The sequence below is a fragment of the Malus sylvestris genome, chromosome 10 (assembly GCF_916048215.2).
Source record: "Malus sylvestris chromosome 10, drMalSylv7.2, whole genome shotgun sequence".
NCBI lineage: Eukaryota > Viridiplantae > Streptophyta > Magnoliopsida > Rosales > Rosaceae > Malus > Malus sylvestris.
This window is the reverse complement of record NC_062269.1, coordinates 6,607,607-6,629,759: the sequence shown is the minus strand read 5'-3', so window position 1 is coordinate 6,629,759 and position 22,153 is coordinate 6,607,607. Positions and strand designations below refer to the sequence as shown.

At 40.2% G+C, this 22,153-nt stretch overlaps 1 protein-coding gene across 3 annotated transcripts; it reads left to right on the top strand.

The window, feature by feature from the left end:
• Positions 1-21,726, top strand: LOC126585725 (2-oxoglutarate-dependent dioxygenase 19-like). 3 transcript variants are annotated; one of them, XM_050250219.1, is made up of 3 exons: positions 8-136; positions 20,258-20,476; positions 20,688-21,726. In XM_050250219.1, exons 1-3 carry the CDS (start codon positions 95-97, stop codon positions 21,504-21,506), a joined length of 1,080 nt encoding a protein of 359 aa, XP_050106176.1. In that variant the 5' UTR covers positions 8-94; the 3' UTR covers positions 21,507-21,726. The 3 variants fall into 3 exon arrangements, with proteins under 3 accessions (XP_050106178.1, XP_050106177.1, XP_050106176.1); XM_050250221.1 differs by lacking the exons at positions 20,258-20,476; positions 20,688-21,726 and adding an exon at positions 604-1,610 and having other exon boundaries at positions 1-355; XM_050250220.1 differs by lacking the exon at positions 20,258-20,476 and having other exon boundaries at positions 4-355.
• The last annotated feature ends 427 nt before the right edge of the window (positions 21,727-22,153 follow it).

The following is a 22,153-nucleotide window of genomic DNA, read 5'->3' as shown; positions in this document are numbered from 1 at the left end:
CATATTTCTCCACACCACTCAAACAATTAACTTTCCTTCTGGACATACAAATTAAAGACCAGAATTTTCAGCTTCTTTCAGTCTCCCTCCACCAATGGCAGCTACAGTGACTTCAGTGAATGCATCTGAACCCAAGGTAGCAAGCATCAAAACCTTAGCCGACTCAGATGCTCTCACTTCTGTACCTTCCGAGTACGCCTACATCATGGATCCCAACGATAAGGGAGATGCAAACGACCCTGAACACTCAATCCCCATCATTGACTTTGCTCTTCTCACCTCTGCCTCCCCAGATGAACGGGCACAAATGATCCAGAAGCTAGGAAAAGCTTGCCAAGAATGGGGCTTCTTTCAGGTATATTCATACTTACTATTAATATGTATGCTTGAACACGTGTAAAATTAACTAATAAAATAGTAGTTTCATAACTATTTCGTATCAACTTTTTATTTAAAAAATATATATAAATTGGAAATTGAAATAGTTACAAGCTTTCAGATTTTAACTTAAAAAATGAAAATTGAAAAGCAAACAAACGAAATGGTTATTGCTAATAATAATGAAACATGGATTAATATTTTCATGTGCTTGATGTCTTTTAGGTGATGAACCATGGTGTACCAGAGAGCCTGATGAAACAAATGATCGACGCGTGCCAAAGATTTTTTGAGCTACCGGAGGAGGAGAAGAAGGAGTTCCATACAAAGAACCTGTTGGACCCAATCAAGTGCGGCACCAGCTTCAACGTCGCAATTGACAAAGTTCGTCTCTGGAGGGATTATCTCAAGGTCATCGCACACCCCAAATTCAACTCACTCTACAAACCTGCTGGGTACAGTGAAGTTTCATTGGAGTTCAGTAAAAGAACCCGTGCAGTGGCAACCGAAATATTGAATGGAATATCGGAGAGTTTGGGACTGGAGGCCGATTACATTACCAAGGCCATGAACTGGGATCGGGGCTGCCAAATTCTTGCAGCGAACTACTACCCGGCTTGCCCACAGCCCGACCTGGCAATCGGTATTCCTCCTCATACAGATCATGGACTGGTGACGCTCCTGATTCAAAATGATATGTGTGGCCTTGAAGTCAAGCACAATGATCAGTGGGTCTTGGTGAATGCCGCCCCGGGTGCTTTTATTGTTAACATTGGTGATCAAATGCAAATTCTAACAAACGACAAGTACAAGAGCATATGGCATCGAGCAACTGTGAACAACACAGCTACTAGGATATCGATCGCCGTACCACATGGACCGGCACTCGACACGCCCGCTGTACCGATCCCGGAGTTGCTAGAAAAGGAAGGTGAAAAAGCGAAGTACATTGGAATGACGTATGAGAAATTCATGGAACTTCAGGCAAGCCCCGCTGCCTACATGATGCCTTGCTTGGATCACCTGCGGGTCAAGGACAATTGAAGAAAATGCATGGCGGCCGGCTTACCAGCGTTTATCTGTTTTCTTTCTGTAGAATAAAATAATATATCCTCATGTAAGAGCTTTGATTCTCTATCAGAGCAGCTTGTAGAGTTGTTGTCCAACGTTTCTTTGCACACATATCATCACAGTAATATTAATGTGTAAAACAGTGGTGCCTTCTCATCACACATCGAACTCGTTGAGAGAGAATGAGACTAAGGAGAGAGACTCGATGACAAAAAATGAGAGAAAGTGGGAGACAAAAAGCAAAGTCAAAACTAGAGAGGGGGATGACTGAAGTGAGACAGAAATGAGAGGGGAATAAGATATAAAAGTGGGACGTGGGTCCCAAGTGTAACACGCAACAAGACAAAATAAAACAAAACAAAAATTACTATCTATTTATAACATTTCTCGAGGCCTAGCAATTTTTGACATGATACGAAATCAACAAGTTTTCAAGTTGACACGATAACGAATCGAGTCGTTATCAGGTAACCCGATAAACATCTGTTAAAATAACGAGTCGGTACATACGTGGGTAACCCGTTACATAATAGGAAAAATATTAATTTAAAAATTTTATACCACTAGAAAGAAATATTATGCTTAACAAAAAGAGGATTTAATCCTAAACTGAATTGAAAGTTAATATATATATATATATATATATATATATATATATATATTGAGTTTGAACGAAACACTCTCGGCATTGTTCACTTTAACGAAAAATGACAATTTTACTCTAAAAAGTCACCCATGGTACTACTCACTTACAGCACCTTTTTGTCCTTTTGATAAAAATTCAAAGTTTTCAAACCATTTTCATTAGTTTTCCTATATATATATATATTTAAAAAATTAAATTTAGAAAATTGATGACCCTTGAATCGGCTGAGATTAAATCTCAACTATCCAATGTTTTTCTCAGCCCTAAATCAGACTCCTTTCTTATTCTCGAATGCTGGAATTGAAGCAGCGACTCTCTCTTTTTCGAACTAAACTCTCGAATCTTAGTCTCAAACCTCAACTCCACCTAGCTACGAGTCCACAACCATCCTCTCTAGTCTCCCTCCACTACACCACTCTCACCACTTACGACCTAGTAACCCACCACTAGTTGATCTACTACTTTTGTCTCTGATTCTCTCTCTGGATCGAGCAAAACTCGAGCCCTAATCGAGGTAATTGTTGATTATTTCAAATTACTTTCAAAAGATAGGGTTTTTGTAATACCTCGTATTTAAAAAAAATGGTTATATATATGTGTGTGTGTGTGGATAATTATTTTTACGTAAGGATTTTATTATATTTATTTTATGAAAGAACCTACTTTCGATATGTAAAATAGTTTCAATGTAAAATCCTTTTTGCTACAAATTATTTCAAAAACTAGCTAGTATTATTTCATGTTCATATGTAATTAGAGATAGTTTTAGTTTGAATTGGAGAAGGGAATTATGATGAGTTTGGCTTAATATTTTTACCAAATAAGAGGGAGTTGGCAAGTTTGTAATCATTAGGAATCTAAGAGTTAAATGTTTGGTGATGATTCATCCCCTCCAAAATTGGAGAGGTGGGATTCATAATCCTTAGACTTTGAACGTGGCTTTTGAGTATTTGTCCACATGCATGGGAATGATTGCTTCCAATTACAAGATGTCCAAGTGTTGCAAAACAAAGTGAAACGTGTCCTTAAGGCTTAATGGAGGATTCCATTTCTTCATCCATAAAAGCAGAGGGAGGAGAGAAACGGGGGGAGAACAACACATGTCATCATCAACAACACACGGGGAAAAAGAAACGAAACCTCATCTTCTTCATAGACCACTCTTCCCACCATCCTTTTCTTTTACCTTATGTAAAGGCTATAGGCCATTTTCATTGTAATTTGCAAATCTTTCTTACATAGTGAAAACACAAATTCATAAGCAACAATGGACGTAGCCAAATTGGTGAACCACTTTGTGCATTCACAAAATCAGTGAGGACTTTGGTACAACAGAAAGTGTTAAGTTTGTGACTTTCGCTAGATTGCTTCGGTCACTAGTGTGGATAAGTATGTAAATGGATAGGGATAGGGAAGCAAACATAAGATGTACGTGGTTCACCTAGATTGGCTACGTCCAAGAATAGAGGAGTTCTCATTAATTGTGAAGGGTTTACACAAGTACATAGGCTTAAGCTCTCCTTTAGTGAGTACTAGTGAATGATTTATTACAAATGACATTAGACAATATTGTGGGAGAATGATCTCCTTTTATAGAAGAAAGTTTCTAGCTTTGTTCTAACATTGACACGTGTCGTGTTGTGATTGGCTTCCGATGTTAACACGTGTCGCGCTATAATTGGCTTCTGATGTGGTGTCGCGTTGTGATTGGCCTTCTGGTTGGAGGGAAACCCTTCTGGGTCCTTGACGGTATAACGTTGACCGGTGCTCGGTAGTTTCAGGATTGGTCAAGTATGGTACAAACAATGCTCCCCTAAGTTCCCGAGTGAGGGAAGCTCCTCGGTTGGGGACTTGCAAGATCCAAGCCGCTGAGTAATCACGAAACTTCTAAATACCGAAGTGTGGTATCGTCTTCACTTGCCTTATCTGTCTCATAGGTAGATGTGGCATCTTCTCTGGAAGTACTCTTCCTTCATCCAGGGTTGGTATCTTTAACCGATGGAGATGCATAAGGTAATGTATCAATTTCACTTGAAGCTTACTTGTAGTTTCAGGCTTGGTCAAGCACAATACAAACCATGTAGTAGGAGTCCCCCAAGTCGTCGAGCTAGGAGATCTGCCAAAAGAGGTGACAGACAAGGTAAGCAATCAGAGCTCCAAGCAATCAGTCACAGATCAGAAGTTTGATTTCGAGTTCCGATTGATTGTTCTCATTCTCCCTATCTTGCAGGCAGCATGAAGGATAAAGAGAAGAAAAAGGAGAAGAGATGATATGAGATACTTTTGTTTTTTGAAGAAGTAACTTTCCACAAGTTTATTCTTGAACTGGGCTAAAGGGTTTTCTAGTTTCCTCCAAAGTATAAGGCCGACTCAAAACAAGTCCATCAAATCAAGAGTTCGTTTGACCTTGATGATATGGGATACTTTTGTTGTTGACAAAGTAGTGGATGTGGTATGGCGAGGCTTTGCTCTTTGGCGACGTTGCTAGCAAAAGGTTGTTGAAGTTTCATGAGCTCTTCAGATAGGGCAGCGATGCCGAGCTTGGATCTTTTACATCGCGGAAGTGGTGCGCAACCTTTGCATTTGAATGGTCCTTCAGAACACTACTTCTCAGTGACTCATTCATGTTTGGCAGCTTCAGTGTAAGGAGCCAATATCGTATCAACCGTTCTGAAGTATTTACCAAAAGGATTCGTGACCTTGACAATAGTGGAGGATGAGTACTCAAGAGCAATACCAGGTGAGCAACCAGGTAAAGGTTCCGGGCAATCAGTTCCAGATCGGAAGTTTGATTTCAGTTTCCGACTGATTACTTTCTTTCTCCTTGTCTTACAGGTAAGAGCAAGGGCAAAGGAAAAGACAAGGAAAAAGCATGATATGGGATACTCTTGCTTTTAACCTTGATGATATGAGATACTCTTGCTCTGATGTGGCTTGTTTGCAGAGGTATTATCAGGAGAAATGAAGCTGAGTATTTTGAGAGGCTTCGTTGGGAGTGCCCTATCAGATATGAGGAATGGTTGAGCATTTTTGCAGGTCTGCCTGTCTGTGGAGGGTGGAGGTAGACATATATAGAAGTTTCCCCAACAACAAGTAGTAATGTTATTCCTTTACCCTTCTTGGTCATAGCAATGTAGTAGGAGCTGTAAGCTTCACGTGTTTTAACTTTGTTAGAGCACTTTGAAAAAGTGGTCTGTGCTATCTAGAAAGCTAATGTTGCGTCTGAAGATTGCAGACAAATTTTATCCAAGGAAATCTGGCCCTCGAAGTTTGGAGAGCGGCGCCTCTTCGACTTTCGAACAAGCAATCCTATTGGGGATCTGGCTCTGGAGATTCAGAGAGCGTTGCCTTTTCGCTTTTTGAACAAGCAATCCTATTGGGGATCTCGCTCTCGAGATTTAGAAAGTGGTGCCCCTTCGATTTTAAGAAAGCGATCCTGGTAAGGGTCTGGCTTTCTAGATTCGGATAGCGGTGCCTCTTTGATTTTTGAGAAAGTAATCTTGGTGGTAAGAGCTGATGTTGCGTGTGGGGATTGTCGACATATTTTACTCATGAAAATCTGCTTCTCGAAATCTGAAGAGTGGTGCCTCTTCGATTTTTGAACAAACGACCATGCTGCCCTTTCTTTTATAGGGGCACAAATTGTGTGCAAGAAGTATGTTCAGAGAGTTATTGCTTGTAAGAATTTTCCCCTTATTTTCGTACTTCAGAGATTTATTGGACCTCATTTCTCCTTCATCATTTCTGAAAATGTCTGGCCCATCCGATCATTGTTTTGACTTGAACTTTGGTGTAGAGGCAACCATGCCTCCTCAAGACAACATATGGCGCCCATCATTCTTATCCCCTATTGGTCATCTTACTGTTGGGGACTCTGTGATGAAGAATGATATGACCGCTGCAGTGGTGGCCAGTAACCTTCTCACTTCCAAAGATAACAGACTACTTTCCAAACGGTCTAATGAGTTGGCTGTTAAGGATTATCTGACTCTTAGTGTTCAGTGTGCAGGTTCTGTGTCTAATATGGCCCAACGCCTATTTGCTCAAACCTGCCAAGTTGAATCATTGGCGACTGAAGTGATAAGTCTCAAATAGGAGATTATAAGGCTCAAGCATGAGAATAAACAGTTGCACAGGCTCGCACATGACTATGCTACAAACATGAAGAGGAAGCTTGACCAGATGCAGGAATCTGATGGTCAGATTTTACTTGATCGTCAGAGGTTTGTGGGTTTTTTCTAAAGGCATTTATTGCTTTCGTCTTCTGGGGCTGTATTGCGTAATGAAGCTTCAAATGATCAACCTCTGATGCCTTCTCCTTCTGGGGTTCTGTCCTGTACGGAGGCTCCGAATGATCACCCTTTGGTGCCTTCTTTTTCTAGGGCTCTGCTGACTGCTGAGACTTCTCCTGAGCAACCTTTGTGAATGCTCCCTCTTATTTGTTTATTTTGACTCATGTATATGTACATATGTGTAACTTATCGGAGATATCAATAAATAAGTTTTGCTTCATTTCAACGTATTGTGTTAAAAACACCATAGTCTTCTTCACTAAGTTTTTTGAATTTTTTCTTTTGTTGAAGCTTGTATATTGAAGCTTTGTGAGTGAAACATGTATGTTGAGGTAGTGCTCCCTTAATTTCCCGAGTGAGGAAAACTTCTTGGTTGGAGACTTGAAAAATCCAAGTCATTGAGTGGTCGTGAGACTTCCGAGTATCAAGGTGCAGTAGCATCTGGTAGGAGTCCCCCAAGTCTTCGGTCGAGGGAGTTGATGAATGAGGCATTTCCTTTCTAAGTGGTAGCCCAAAACTCCTCCTTCATATATATCTGTTATGAAAGTTGTTAGGCCCAAAGAAAATGAGGCCTAGGCATTTTTTATTTTTTTTTTGAAATTTTCAAATTTTCGTATTTTTGAATTTTCAAATTTTCGAATTTCCGAATTTTTCGAATTTCTGAAAAAAAAAAATATATATATATATATATATATATATTTAAGCTTTGTTGGATACTATGAATTGATTTTGCTTCACACTATCTTGATCAAGAGTGTGAAGCTTTTATAGGTGAAGCTTTTGTGTTGAAGCTTTGTAGGTGAAGCTTTTGTGGGTGAAGCTTTTATGGGTGAAGCTTTTGTAGGTGAAGCTTTTGTAGGTGAAGCTTTGTGTTGAAGCTTTTGTAGGTGAAGCTTTGTGTTGAAGCTTTTGTAGGTGAAGCTTTGGAGTTGAACCTTTATAGGTGAAGCTTTAGAGTTGAAGCTTTTGTAGGTGAAGCTTTGGAGTTGAAGCTTTTGTTGGGTACCATGAATTGATCTTGCTTCACACTATCTTGATCAAGATAGTGTGAAGCTTTTGAGAATTTGTAGTTGCCCCCCATTTGTTGAAGCTTTTGTTGGTGAAGCTTTTGTGTTGAAGCTTTGTAGGTGAAGCTTTGTTGGGTACCATGAATTGATTTTGCTTCACACTATCTTGATCAAGATAGTGTGAAGCTTTTGAGAATTTTTAGTTGTCCTCCATTGATGAAGCTTTGTTGAATTTCCCAATTTTTTTTTTTTTTTGGGAAAACTAGAAATTTGTTGAATTTCCTAATTTCTTTTTTTTTGGGGGGGGGGGAACTAGAAATTTGAAAATGTGGGAGAGATAACATATACAAATTTTGCTTCCGCACTGTTGAGTAAGAGATTGTGATGCAAGCCACACCTTATAGTAGTCGAAGGTTTGGATGAACCATATAAATTGAATTTGCTTCGAACAGTCTTGATCAAGAGTGTGTGAAGCTTTCTACGAGTTGTAGTTGCCCTTCATTGATGAAGTTTTTGTTGACACCATAAATTGGTTTTGCTTCACACTGTCTTGATCAAGAGTGTGTGAAGCTTTTGAGAATTGTGGTTGAACTCCTTTGATGAAGCTCTTGTTGGCACCATAAATTGGTTTTGCTTCACATTGTCTTGATCAAGAGTGTGTGAAGCTTTCTACGAGTTGTAGTGTTTGCATTGTTACAGAGGAGAAATGTCTGAAGCAGATGCAAGAGGGTTGAATAGCTTGATCTTTGTATGCCATGCACTGAAGTTGTTGTTGGCTTGCAATAAGACTTTGTTGGTGACTATAACTCTTGTTGGGCATAAGTGCTCCCCTATTTGAGTTGTCAAGCTTGAGGGTTTTTGATTATTTGTGAATGCTAGGAGTTCACATGTACAAGTTGTACCACTCGTCTTTTGGTAGGTGGAATGAATGGTGAGTTGCTTTCATCACTTGGTTGGTGGTATGAAGGTGAGTTCTTTCATCACCTTTCATCACATTTCATCACCTGGTTGGTGGCACGAAGATGAGTTCCTTCTTCACCTGGTTGGTGGCATGAATGGCAAGTTGCCAAATGATATTAGAGTACGGGTTGTACATTTCATCACTTGGTTGGTGGCATGAAGATGAGTTCTTTCTTCACCTGGTTGGTGGCATGAGTGGCAAGTTGCCAAATGATATTAGAGTATGGGTTGTACATTTCATCACTTGGTTAGTGGCATGAAGGAAAGTACGGGTTGTACATTTCATCACCTGGTTGGTGGCATGAAGGAGAGTACGGGTTGTACATTACATCACTTGGTTGGTGGCATGAAGATGAGTTCATTATTCACATTTCATCACCTGGTTGGTGAGAATAAGGGCAAGGTGTCGAGGCACATTGTAGCAAGTGTCAAATGACATAAAGTATGTTGAACCCTTTCGAAGCACAGTTGGCTTATGTATGAATGTGTTGAAATGTATGATTGAATGAATATATTGTGAAGCTATTCGTTTATTTATATAGTCTTGTTGACATATATTTAGACTTTGTTTCATGTTGGAAGCATTCATGTTGAAGCTTTGAACCCGAGTGTTTCATTGCTAGGAATGTAAGAGGATTAAGACCGAGTTGTCTAAATCACCTCTTTATTGAATTCATGCCAAATAGTCTTCATTACATAGAATGTCGAACGGTTGAAGCTTAACACTTGTACAATGTGAGTTTACTTGTAATAGTACTTCAAGTGATCAGTGTTCCATGGATGGCCAAGGGTCTTGCCATCGGAGCTTCTAAACTTGTAGGAGCCAGGGCGACTGATGCCAACAACTTCAAACGGTCCATCCCAGTTTGGACTAAGTGTTCCTTCACTTGGGACTCTGTCACAGAATAATCTTTTCTTCAATACCCAATCCCCCACTTTGAAAGAGCAAAGTTTAACCCTTGAGTCATAGTAGTTGGAGATGCACTGCTTGTAGGCGACATTCCTCAAGTGAGCCTGGTTTCTGTGTTCCTCGACTAGATCTAAGTTGAGGGTAAGTTGTTTGTCATTTTCACTGTGCACGTAGTTTTGAACTCGAAACATTGCATGTTCAAGCTCAACTAGAACAACTGCCTCTGTACCAAAGACAAGTGAGAATGGGGTTTCTCTTGCTGATGTCCGATACGAAGTGCGGTATGACCAAAGAACTTGGGGTACAAATTCTGGCCAACAACCTTTAGCCTTATCTAAGCTGGTTTTCAAAGTTCGCTTGATTATTTTGTTGATAACTTCGACTTGTCCATTAGACTAGGGATGAGCTGGGGAGGCAAAACATAAGTTGATGTTGAACTTAGAGCAGAACATCCTGAACATATTGTTGTTGAACTGTCGCCCATTGTCAGTGACTATCGCATTGGGAATGCCGAATCTGCAAAGGATGTTCTTCCATACAAAGTCTTCTATTTTTACCTCAATAATGATTGCCAAGGGTTCGCTGATCATAGGAGTGAGCGGCTCGAGAGGGGAGTGAGGAATAATTGTGTAGCGTTGACACTTATCACATGAGCGAGATATTCTGATGGCATCTTGGTGGAATGTTGGCCAATAATGTCCTTGGCGAAAAGCCTTGTGTGCTAGGGATCGAGAACCAGCATGATCTCCGCAGACTCCTTCATGTATTTCCCGAAGTACAATTTCCGCCTCTGCGGGCATAAGGCATCTTAGGTATGGTAGGTTAAAACCCCATTTGTAGAGTTTGTCATTAATGATCAAGTAACGGGTAGCCTTGTATCGAATCTGCCTAGCTTGGACTTTATCGTTTGGGAGGGTACCATGCAAGGAATTTATAAATCGGGGTAATCCAACTATCCCCCTGTTGTAAGTTGCACACTTCCGCGGCCATGATGCTTGGTGCTGCCAACAATTTGACCTGAATTTTTCTCCCAATTTTGTCTTCCACTGCTGAAGCGAGGCGAGCCAAAACGTCTGCATGACTGTTTGCCACTTGAGGAATTTGGGTGATCTGGTAGTGGAAGTGTTTGAGCAACAATTGTGTTTGAGCAACAATTGTGTTTGTGCCAGATATGCTGCCATGGAGCTATCCTTAGCGTCAAAGTTATTGGTGACCTGTTTAACCACCAATTGGGAGTCACTGAAGATATCAATTCATTTAACCCCAAGGTGTTTGACCAAAGGTAAGCCTGCTAGAAGGGCTTCATATTTGGCCTCATTATTCGATGCCTTGAATTTGAAACGAAGAGCATACTCCATTGCCACTTTGTCAAGGGTCATAAGGACTAGTCCTGTTTCACAACCTTGCTGGTTAGACGAGCCATTAACGTATAGACTCCATGCTGGGGCTGTTGGTTCTATTTTCTAAGCTTCCGAGGGTAATGAAACCACTTCTTTAGGCGTAGAAACAATGTCAACAGGATATGTGAAGTCGGCGATGAAGTCTGCCATTGTTTGGTCATTCTCAGCTGGCTTTAGTTGGTAAGAGATGTCAAACTCACCCAATGTTATTGCCCATTTGATCATTCTCCCTGAAGTGTCAGGACTTTGGAGTATCTGTTGAAGATGATGATTGGTAAGCACGATGATGGAGTGTACTTGGAAGTAAGAGCGAAGTTTGCGAGCAGACATGACCAATGCTAGAGCCAATTTCTCAATGTTAGAGTATCGTGTCTCCGCATCTTGTAAGGCCTTGTTAGCGTAGTAGACAGGCTGTTCGACATTACCATAATTTAGAATGAAAACAGAACTTACTGCTGAAACCGATACCGATAGATAGATAATGAGAGTGTCACCAACCTCAGGTTTGGAGAGCAGAGGGGCTTTACTCATGTAGTCCTGGAGGTTCTTGAATGCCTCGGCATATTCATCAGTCCATGTAATGTACTTCTTACTTCCCTTAAGTGATTTGAAGAAAGGAGTATATCTGTCTGTGGCCTTAGAGATGAACCTAGTTAAGGCTGCCACATTGCCAATAAGGCTCTGGATGTCTTTTGAAGTTACTGGTTCCTCCATGTCGAGGATTGCTTTGATCTTCTCGGGATTAGCCTCAATGCCTCATTGGCTTATCATGAAGCCTAAGAATTTGCCAGAGCTTACGCCGAAGGCACATTTGTTGGGGTTCAACCTCATTCGATACCTCTTCAGAATGGTGAAAGTTTGGTGATGTGTTGGTCAGCATGTTTGCTCTTGAATAGCATATCATTAACATAAACTTCCATGTTCTTCCCAATATGTTCGACGAACATTGAATTGACTAGTCTCTGATAAGTCGCTCCTGCATTTGCTACCCATGTTGGGTAGTTGACTTCGCGGATGAAGCCTATGCCTTTGAGTTTTTCAACTTCTGCCTTCATTGCTTCGTATTGTTCAGCGTCATAAGATCTTCGCTTCTATCTCACCGGCTTGGTCTTGGGGTCAATACTCAAGCGATGACATATGATATCGGAAGAGATGCCTGGCATGTCCTCATATGACCAGGTGAAGACCTTAGTGTTCTCTTGCAAAAAAGATATCAATGCCAACCAAATGGGTGGTGACAAAGTGGTGTCAATCTTCACCATGCGATCTGGATAATCTTTTGAGATAAAAACCTTCTCCAACTCTTCAGCAGGTTGTGCTTGCTGAGTGAAAGAGTCGTCTCGAGCATCGTCGGGTTGACTGTTGTCATTGTGAAGATCCAAGTTGGCTTCGTCCGGGCTGGTCTTTGTGACTTAGTCATGTATAAAAAGGGTTTCCTTGGGCACAGAAAAGTGTTGTTGCTTGACCGAAATGTTATAACATGATCGTGCACTAAGTTGATCTCCTCTGATGTAACCATTGCCATACGTGGTTGGAAATTTCATCAACATATATGTGGATACCATGGCCTTGAGATCATTGATACATGTGTGTCCAAAGATGACATTGTATGCCGTTGGGCAATCAACCACCAGGAAGTTAGTGGTATGGTAGCTGTGTAAGGGCCTGTACCAATGGTGAAAGGTAAGTGTATGCTCCCTAAAGGTTGCACGATATCACCGGAGAAGCTTATCAGAGGAGAAATCGAGCGATCAAGCAAGTGTTCAGCTACATTAAGTGCCCTGAAAGCTTCAGCAAACATGATATTAACCGAAGCCCCTATGTCTACCAGGATTTGTTATACTTCAAAGTTGGCTATGTGAGCTTCCACGATCAGTGGGTCGTTGTGAGGGTAGATGATACCTCTTTCTTCTTCAGGGTAGAAACATATTAGATCCCAATTAGGCTTTTGATACTAGCCTCCCCTAATGTCTTCCACATGAAACACTTGGTGGCCAGACCTTAAAGCTCGTTCGCTATTTTTCATAGCACTGTTGGAAGATTTAGATATGGGTGTGTCGCCACTTATGGAATATATCACATTCACCTAGCGTTGGTTACGGTTACCCCTTGGAGGATGAAGGTGGAATTGATTAATTTTTCCTTCACGTGTCAAAGCTTCAATATGATCACGAAAGGCTAGGCTTAGGTTGGTTCCAATTAGGTATCTCAGCTTGTCGTTCGGCTTTCAACTTGTTTACTTCCTTAAGGAGTTATAGGACAAGAGGGTCCTGAGTGGAGTCATGTACCACTGGAACTTTCTTTCGTAAATCTCCATCTCCTCGTTGAAGTAGGAATGTTCGATCAAGAGCATGTGACTTTTCCCTTGACTCGCCGTACTGACTTCCAAGGTATGTCTGTCGAAACATCTCTGAGTCCTCTATACCTTCGTGTTTCTCTAAGACTTGTTGCCCCTTCCCCAAATTGGTAGTCGGCCTAGGACATGGGAAGGGACCGAGTCTTTCAGAAACCCTTGGGTCATTGATCTTTGAGCTTACATGGATGGGATTGTCTCGACGTTGCTTTATGAAGTATCGACAGTCGCGAAAGACAACTTTCGATCCTTCCACTCCTCCTGCTTCAGGGTCGAAGCAGCTGGGTTGAGAGAAGTCTCATGTTGGTCACCATTTCGATGAGCCTCAACAGGAATACCTATGTTGAGGGCAAATGACCTTCTGTGTTGGGGGGCACCCAGTTGATGGTTGACTTCCACAAGGGTGAAGAGCTCGTGTGTTTTAGTATATCTAGCCTCATTGAGCAACTCGAAAACCTTCTCATACTGCTCTTGGAGGATCTCATTCTTCATCGTTATCTTGTTGTTCTGAGCCCCCAGCTCATCAACTTTAGCCTGAAAAGCAAACTTCTTTTGTTCATTCTTTCATTGCTTCGCACCAGGTGCAAGAGGGGTGTCATTCTGTGTGCTGTGACTTCCTTCGCTCCCCATGTTGGAAAGGGATGCCTAGTCAAAAGAAAGTGTACGAATGGTGGAAACCAGCTTAACAAAGCTGAAGAGAGTGAGAATAAGTGTCATTCCCACAGACGGCGCCAAATGTTGATGCACAAAATCAGTAAGGACTTTGGTACAACAAAAAGTGTTAAGTTTGTGACCTTCACTACATTACTCCGATTACTAGTGAGGATCAGTATGTAAATGGATAAGGATAGGGAAGCAAACACAAGATTACGTGGTTCACCCAGATTGGCTACGTCCACAGAGTAGAGAAGTTCTCATTAATTGTGAAGGGTTTACACAAGTACATAGGTTCAAGCTCTCCTTTAGTGAGTACTAGTGAATGAATTAATACAAATGACATTAGGCAATATTGTGGGATAATGATCTCCTTTTATAGAAGAGAGTTTCTAGTTTTGTTCTAACATTGACACGTGTCGTGTTGTGATTGGCTTCCGATGTTGACACGTGTCACGCTATGATTGGCTTCTGATGTCAACACGTGTCGTGCTGTGATTGGCTTCCTGGTTGGAGGAAAACTCTTCTGGGTCCTTGACGGTATAACGTTGACCGGTGCTCGGTAGTTTCGGGATTGGTTAAGTATGGTACAAACACACTTAAATCTTCGTGTTCCTTTGTCTAATTGCAATAAATTTGAGTTGAACAAACCATTTAAACATTGAGTTATTAAATAGACACATAATGGAAAAGGAGGATCGACAAAATGAGGAAATGGTAACATATTGCTTATCATTTATATTAAAGATTATTGTTTTGTTATTAATATTATGATTATACTACTCTTGTTACTAATCACTTTGATTTATGTTGAAGCTTACAGACTTGTTAGATAAAATGTGAGTATTGATATCTATGTGCACATGACATATACATATGCATTGCAAAGCAAGAAAATGAGTTATGTTGTGTCAAGTGCTCACTTGTGTAAAATGTTTGAGTTGTGAGGATATTCAAGGGCTGAAGTTTGCCTTGAATATAAAATAATGAACTTGTATATGTCAGGCGTAGGGTGCAGGGCTTGAGTATACAAATTGGTTGATTATAAAATAATGAAATCTTGTATATGTCAGGCGTCAGGGGAAGTGCTTGTTTAATAAAGTGGAAACCGAGAATTTAATTAGAAAAAATTGGGTTTAAGGGATGAACATGAGTTAACTCATATTCTAAGGTATTTGGAGCCAAGTGGTATAAGCATGGTATGGGACGTGCATGCTTGGATGTCTTAGGTATGTGTTGACGTAATTAGAAGGGAGTGAGTACATTCATGCATCTCACTTGCATATATTTTATGCATTTGAAAGAATTGTTACAATTTAATTATTATTTGGTTGGTACTTTTTATTGTGAATTAAATGGTGCAATATAGTTATTCCGTTGCGTATTCAATAAATTTAAGTAGTAAACTCAAGCATTTAGTATGCAAAAGTTGTTAACTAGTGTTATAGGATGTATTGTGTAATCAACTCCAAATAATTTTATTTTAATTTTCCCACCATATCTTGGTTGTAGAATTTATTTCTATAGCTAAGATATGGCTCACACCCTAGCTAGTGAATAGTCTTTATTCGCGGGTCGGGGCATGACAGTTTTGCTGTGAATTAATTTTCAAATTAGATTGGTTTAGTTTCTTCAATTTGGGGTTTTTCGTTTCGAATTAGTTTTCGAAGTAATATTTTATGTGGCAATGTGGTATGTCAAATTTAGAAGAAAAAAAAAATCTTAACAGGTCATAACGGGTCGAGTCATTTTACTTGCTAGGTAAAATGACCCGACTTGTTAAGAACCTATTAAGATAATGGGTGTGATACGACACGACTCGACCTGATCCGTTAAGATAACAGGTGTTACATGAAAATGCCACGAACACGGTAAACATGACCCGTTTGCCAATACCTACATTTCTCTGATAGATGTTGGGTCCGCCAACACATGTGGATCCTATCTATATTACTAATCACAAATGTATTTTTTTATATTTTGTATGCCATGTGAGTATGTACTTAACAAATTCGTTCTTTAAAAGTAAAATTCCCTATTTAACTTAGATAATTTAGTTTTAAATACAAAGTAAAGCATAACATTACAAACAAGCATAATTAATTAAGGGTAAATTAAAATTTACCATCTCAAGTTTGAGGTCTATTGCAATCTCATACAACATCTTAAAAAAAATTCACTTTCATACCTCATGTACTATTTTATTTCAATATTATATATCCGTTACATTTTCCATCCATTGGTCCGTTAAGAGTTGAAGTGGCTGCCACATTTACGCCACGTGGCTGCCACATTTGTGCTACATGGCTAAACAATTAATAAAAAAATTAATTAAAGAAAAGTAAAAAAACAAAAACCCCCCTTTGTCTTCCCCGAGCACCCCCTTCTCCCATCCCCCAACACCCACCCCTTGCCAACCCATCACCCATCCCTTGCCCACTCGAGCCATCCCTTCTCCAATCCACTCCTCTCTCTCCGATCCACCCTGCAATTGCATATATTTACAATCCAAACCGAACCCCTTCTCTTTATGTTTCTCCCTCTCTCTCTTCATATGAACCTTCCTCTTTCTCTCCGATTCAGAGAATTGCGATGGCGATCAGATGTCTTCAAGAAGTTCATAAATTATAGGGTAAAAGACTGTTTACTACCCTCAAGTTTCGTGGTTTTCAACATTTAGTACATCAATTTTTTTTCATCCCAGAGTCATACCTAAAGTGTTAATTTTGGGACAGTCTCATACATCCGTTAAGTTTTCTGTTAGAACTTCTATTAACTGATGACATGGCGCCCATGTGGACAATTACTGGGCACCACGTGTCAATTTGGGCCCACTTCAATATTAAAAAAATTAAAAATACAAAAAAAAATAAAAATAAAGAACAAACATCTGTCTCCTCCCTCATCCCTCGCACCCTCTCCCTCCCTTCTCTCTTCTGCAACCCGCACCTCTTCCCTTCATTCTCTTTTCTGCACCTGCACCACCCTCCCTTCTCTCCTCTACAACCCGTATCCATCATCTCCGCACACCCAACCCAACAAAATCCCACCCAAAGAAATTCTATTTCAACAAGAATTTGGTATTTTCAAGTATGGATCTTCTCTTTGTGAACCCAAGAGAAAAACCCAGAAAAAGCCTCTCTCGCGACCCCTATTCCACGAAAGGAGAAGAAGTTAAATTAGAATCGTTCTTCAATCCGTCTTACCCACCTCTCTCTCGCTACTCAATCTCTCTACATCTATCACAATTCTCAAATAACGAAACAAGAAGTTTAATTAAAGCAAATTAAGAAACAAGTGACTTCCATCTTCAGGAAAAGCTGAAAAGTGTGGATTGAGGTTTCAATAATCTTGATGAGATCTGGGGCATAAACCATTAAATCAAATTCTTCCTCCTCTGGGCCATTTCGAATTGGACCAGAAAATGCAAACTCGAAGCGGGTGGAGGAGACCCAAATCCTCCCAATTTTCCAGAAAATTATAAAGTTAAAAGAAAAAAAATATTCAGATCAACTAATATTGGGTTTCTTTTGTGAACCCAGAAAAATTAGGGTCTCTTTCGAGATGAAAATAAAACGGAAATAGAAAAGGAAAATCAAAAGGAAAAAGGAAGAAGAAGGGAAGAAGAAGAGACGGAAGGGCAGAGAAGAGGCGGTGGGTCTAGGATATGACGTAGAGGACGAGATAACTCGTAGCAGCATCCCAAGACAGACTGCGTCATCGACCGGATCTGGTAGGACGGTTTGGTGGGTTCGTGCAGAGGAGAGAAGGGAGGGAGAAGAAATGAGGGACTGAGGGACGGACAGACAGGCTGCGTCATCGACTAGATCTGGTAGGACGGTTTGAATTCTGATTTCAGAAAATCCGGCTGGTTGTACTCGTCCCACCATGCTTTCGACCTGTCCTTGACCCACAGCCGCCAATGGTGACTCGATTCGACTCCCGGCTTACCTATTTCAACTCCATCAGCTACCGCCGACATCACCGCACAGGCGGCGCTTCTCGATTTTCTCCGCTTCATCGTTTCAGATTCTTCCACCTCTGAGTAGCACTCCTGCAAATTAGAGTAGTAATCGAAAATGGCATCGTTCCTCTCCTTATACGTCCCTTCTATTAACGATGCGTCGTCATTCGGTGCCATGTCGTGGTCGAGCTCATCCTGCTTCACTTGCTCTTCGAGCAACGACAAGGAGGCGATGTCTTCAGCTGCTGGAGGAAGATGTAGATGGTGATTTGCAGACAACAACCATAACAAGGAAATTGAGGAAGCAGGGATAGAGGGTGTCAGGTGGGGAAGATAATGGGGTTCTGGGGATGGAGGGATGTCGGGTGGGGGTGAGGAAGACGAAGGGGTTCTGGGTTTTTTTTTGTTTGTTTGTTTTTGTTTATTTGAATTTTTTTTAATAATTAATTTTTAATTTCCACGTGGATCCCTTAATGACACGTGGCACCCAGTCATTGTCCACATAGGCGCCATGTCATCAATTAACGGCATACTTAACAGTTTGACTAACGGATGTATGAGACTGTCCCAAAATTAACACTTTAGGTATGACTCTGGAACGAAAAAAACTTGATGTACTAAATGTTGAAAACCACGAAACATGAGGGTAGTAAATAGTCTTTTACCCTAAATTATAATATATATTTATAATATTCTAGAAGTTCAATGCCTCCTCCAAAAGCTTCGACATCTTAAACTTGAAGAATTGATCAATGAATTTTACCTTGTGAAGTTTAGTTTCGATTTTCATTTAGTTTGAAAATTTAACTTCTATTTGGATTGTTAACTTCTATTTGTTTTGGTTTGTAACTTCTATTTGGATTGTAAGCTTAATTTTCATTATGAATCTTGATGCATCATTTGAATTATTGTATGTGTGAATTGTGAATTGTGAATGATGAATAATAGATTAATTTAGGCTACAATTTATAAGATATCAGCAGCTAAGGTGAGGTTTAAGTTAAAGAGGTGAGTCTTGTGGTAGTGTCATAGTGGTGCTTTATGCTTCTGTTGAATAATCAATCGGTACTGCTAAGGTGAGGAATTTAGGCTACGCATTGTCCTTGTAGACCTATAGTACTGCTTTATGTTTCCATTCTTTGTTTCAGGCTTATAATTTTCAAGTAATTCATCAACATTTCATGCGGCTGTAAATCCATTTGAATGTGGAAATCTGAAATCCATTTGGGCACTTGTTATGAGAATTTTCTTCCGTCTATGCATTTGGTTTATATATCTTTGTCTTATTACAGAGGCACAAATATGAAACATTGAACAAAGCAAAAACAGATTTTGTCTCAAAATAAAGTGGCAATTACCATTGTCATACCATGTCAACCGAACATTTGACAATACCGAAAGTTTGGTATGGTAATGGTACTAGATTTTACCAAACCAAAAATTTGGTACGGTAACTGGTACGAGGGTTTTGGTACGGTAACCGTACCGAACCCACCCCTAGTTAGGTCTTCCGCCTCAACCAATTTCGTTCAAAGTTCACTCATTTTCTTTTAATATGGATACTGTAAAATATTATTTGTAAAACAAACACTTACAAAAAGAGCATAATAAAATTTTTAAAGTGTTAATAATTGCACCCAATTAACGAGGTTTCATGAAACGGGATTGCAATATTAGGCTTGGGACATGAAGAATCTGTTACCTACTGGTGGGCATCCAAACGGCAGAAACTCCCAAAGGCCAAGGGGTAATTTAGATTTGGAATTGTAGACGCGTACGTACAGATGCCGTTGCATGATTGTGTTTGATTTTTTGTGCCATATTTCGTGTCATATTCTTTTACTTGGCTGTGGTGGGCGGCTTGTTGTGCTCCCTTCAGTGGCTTTGTCTGCCGTAGTCAAAGTCTCAAACTGGACGCGAATTTGGATTTTCCTTAATCCCCATGCCAAATGCATTCCTACATTTTTCTAATTTTCTCATCAACTATCCATTCATGCAAATACTTTTCCCATCTCTCCTCCACTTGGGAATATAAAACAAAATAAAGCATTTTTTCACTATCACTCCTCCCATCTCTCCTCCACTTGGGAACCCCTACTTGGGAATATAAAACAAAATAAAACAAATTTATTTCTATTAGTAACATATCACATGATTTAAATGTTCCTTTGACATTTTCCTTTGTAGACGATAATAAACCAACTATCGAATAGATATAGGGTCTTCAATACAAGTATATTTCATCTCTATTAGAGGAACAATTTAAATCGGATTTACATAATATGGTCTTCCAAGAATTCATCTATTGCATATACATGTAGGTTAACAACTAATTAATATATATTTTATTGTTGCAGGACAACAGATTTGAAACCTAGGTCATCGTTGGCCAAACTTATTCAAAAACCACCAGCTTGTGGGGATATAGTCATAAGTTATCTTGCTCTATAAAATAGCAACTCCTTTTTTCATATTTCTCCACAACACTCAAACAATTAACTTTCCTCTCCTCACGTCCTTCCTTCAGGATATACAAATCCAAGACCAGAATTCTCAGCTTCTTTCTCTCTCCCTCCACCAATGGCACCTACCGTGACTTCAGTGGATGCATCTGAACACAAGGTAGCTAGCATCAAAACCTTAGCCGACTCAGATGCTCTCACTTCTGTACCTTCCGAGTACGCCTACATCATGGATCCCAACGATAAGGGAGATGCAAACGACCCTGAACACTCAATCCCCATCATTGATTTTGCTCTTCTCACCTCTGCCTCCCCTGAAGAACGGGCACAAATGATCCAGAAGCTAGGAAAAGCTTGCCAAGAATGGGGCTTCTTTCAGGTATATTCACACTCGTTATTAATTATGTATGCTTGAACATGTATAAAATTAACTAATATTTTATTAGTTTGATAACTATTTCGTTTCAAATTTTTATTTAAAATATATATATATATATATAAATTGAAAATTGAAATAGTTATAAGTTTTCAAATTTTAACTTTAAAAATGAAACATGAATTAATATTTTCATGTGCTTGATGCCTTTTAGGTGATCAACCATGGTGTACCAGAGAGCCTAATGAAAGAAATGATCGATGCGTGCCGAAGATTTTTTGAACTGCCGGAAGAGGAGAAGAAGGAGTTCCATACAAAGAACCTGTTGGACCCAATCAAGTGCGGCACCAGCTTCAACGTCGCAATTGACAAAGTTCGTCTCTGGAGGGATTATCTCAAGGTCATCGCACACCCCAAATTCAACTCACTCTACAAACCTGCTGGGTACAGTGAAGTTTCATTGGAGTTCAGCAAAAGAACCCGTGCAGTGGCAACCGAAATATTGAATGGAATATCGGAGAGTTTGGGACTGGAGACCGATTACATTACCAAGGCCATGAACTGGGATCGGGGCTGCCAAATTCTTGCAGCGAACTACTACCCGGCTTGCCCACAGCCCGACCTGGCAATCGGTATTCCTCCTCATACAGATCATGGACTGGTGACACTCCTGATTCAGAATGATATGTGTGGCCTTGAAGTCAAGCACAATGATCAGTGGGTCTTGGTAAATGTCGCTCCGGGCGCTTTTATTGTTAACGTTGGTGATCAAATGCAAATTCTAACAAACGACAAGTACAAGAGCATATGGCATCGAGCAACTGTGAACAACACAGCTACTAGGATATCGATCGCCGTACCACATGGACCGGCACTCGACACGCCCGCTGTACCGATCCCGGAGTTGCTAGAAAAGGAAGGTGAAAAAGCGAAGTACATTGGAATGACGTATGAGAAATTCATGGAACTTCAGGCAAGCCCCGCTGCCTACATGATGCCTTGCTTGGATCACCTGCGGGTCAAGGACAATTGAAGAAAATACATGCATGGCGGCCACTTGCCGGCGTTTCTCTGTTTTCTTTGAGTAGAATAATATATGCTCCTGTAAGAGCTTTGATTCCCTATCAGAGCAGCTTGCAGAGTTGTTGTCCAATGTTTCTTGCTGTTCGGGTCTTTGTCTTGTGTAAATTAGTGGGACCTTCTCATATCATCACAGTAATATTAATGCGTAAAACAGTGGGACCTTCTCATCACTTATCGGACTCGTTGAGAGAGGCTCAGAGAATGAAAATGTTAGAGAGAACAAAATTTTAAATCAAATTTGCAAACTAAATTACATGTCACTAATAAGAAACAAGCACGTCATTGGACACTTCATCAATAATCCAATCATCCACAACCACATCATTTGGTTTACAAATTTGATTTAAAAAATTTGGTCTCCCTAACATTACATTTGAGAAAAAGAAGAGAGACTCAATGACAGAGAATGAGAGAAAGTGGGTAGGGGTGAGCATGGTGTTATTCAGTGTGGTTCCATCCTCAAAACGGAACCGGAACCAAGAAATATCAACGATTTGATTCAGTGTGGTTCCACTTAAATTTGTTACTAAAATCATATGGTTCGATCCACACCGATTTCGGTTCGGTCCATGTCTGTTTACGGTGCCCAATACTAAA

What these genes read in the sequence shown, in the direction of transcription:
- LOC126585725 (XM_050250220.1), top strand. Translation starts at nt 95, where the DNA reads ATGGCAGCTACAGTGACTTCAGTGAATGCATCTGAACCCAAGGTAGCA. An exon ending in AAGAATGGGGCTTCTTTCAG is followed by an intron (nt 356 to 20,687) that starts GTATATTCATAC and finishes GATGCCTTTTAG; the next exon opens with GTGATCAACCATGGTGTACC.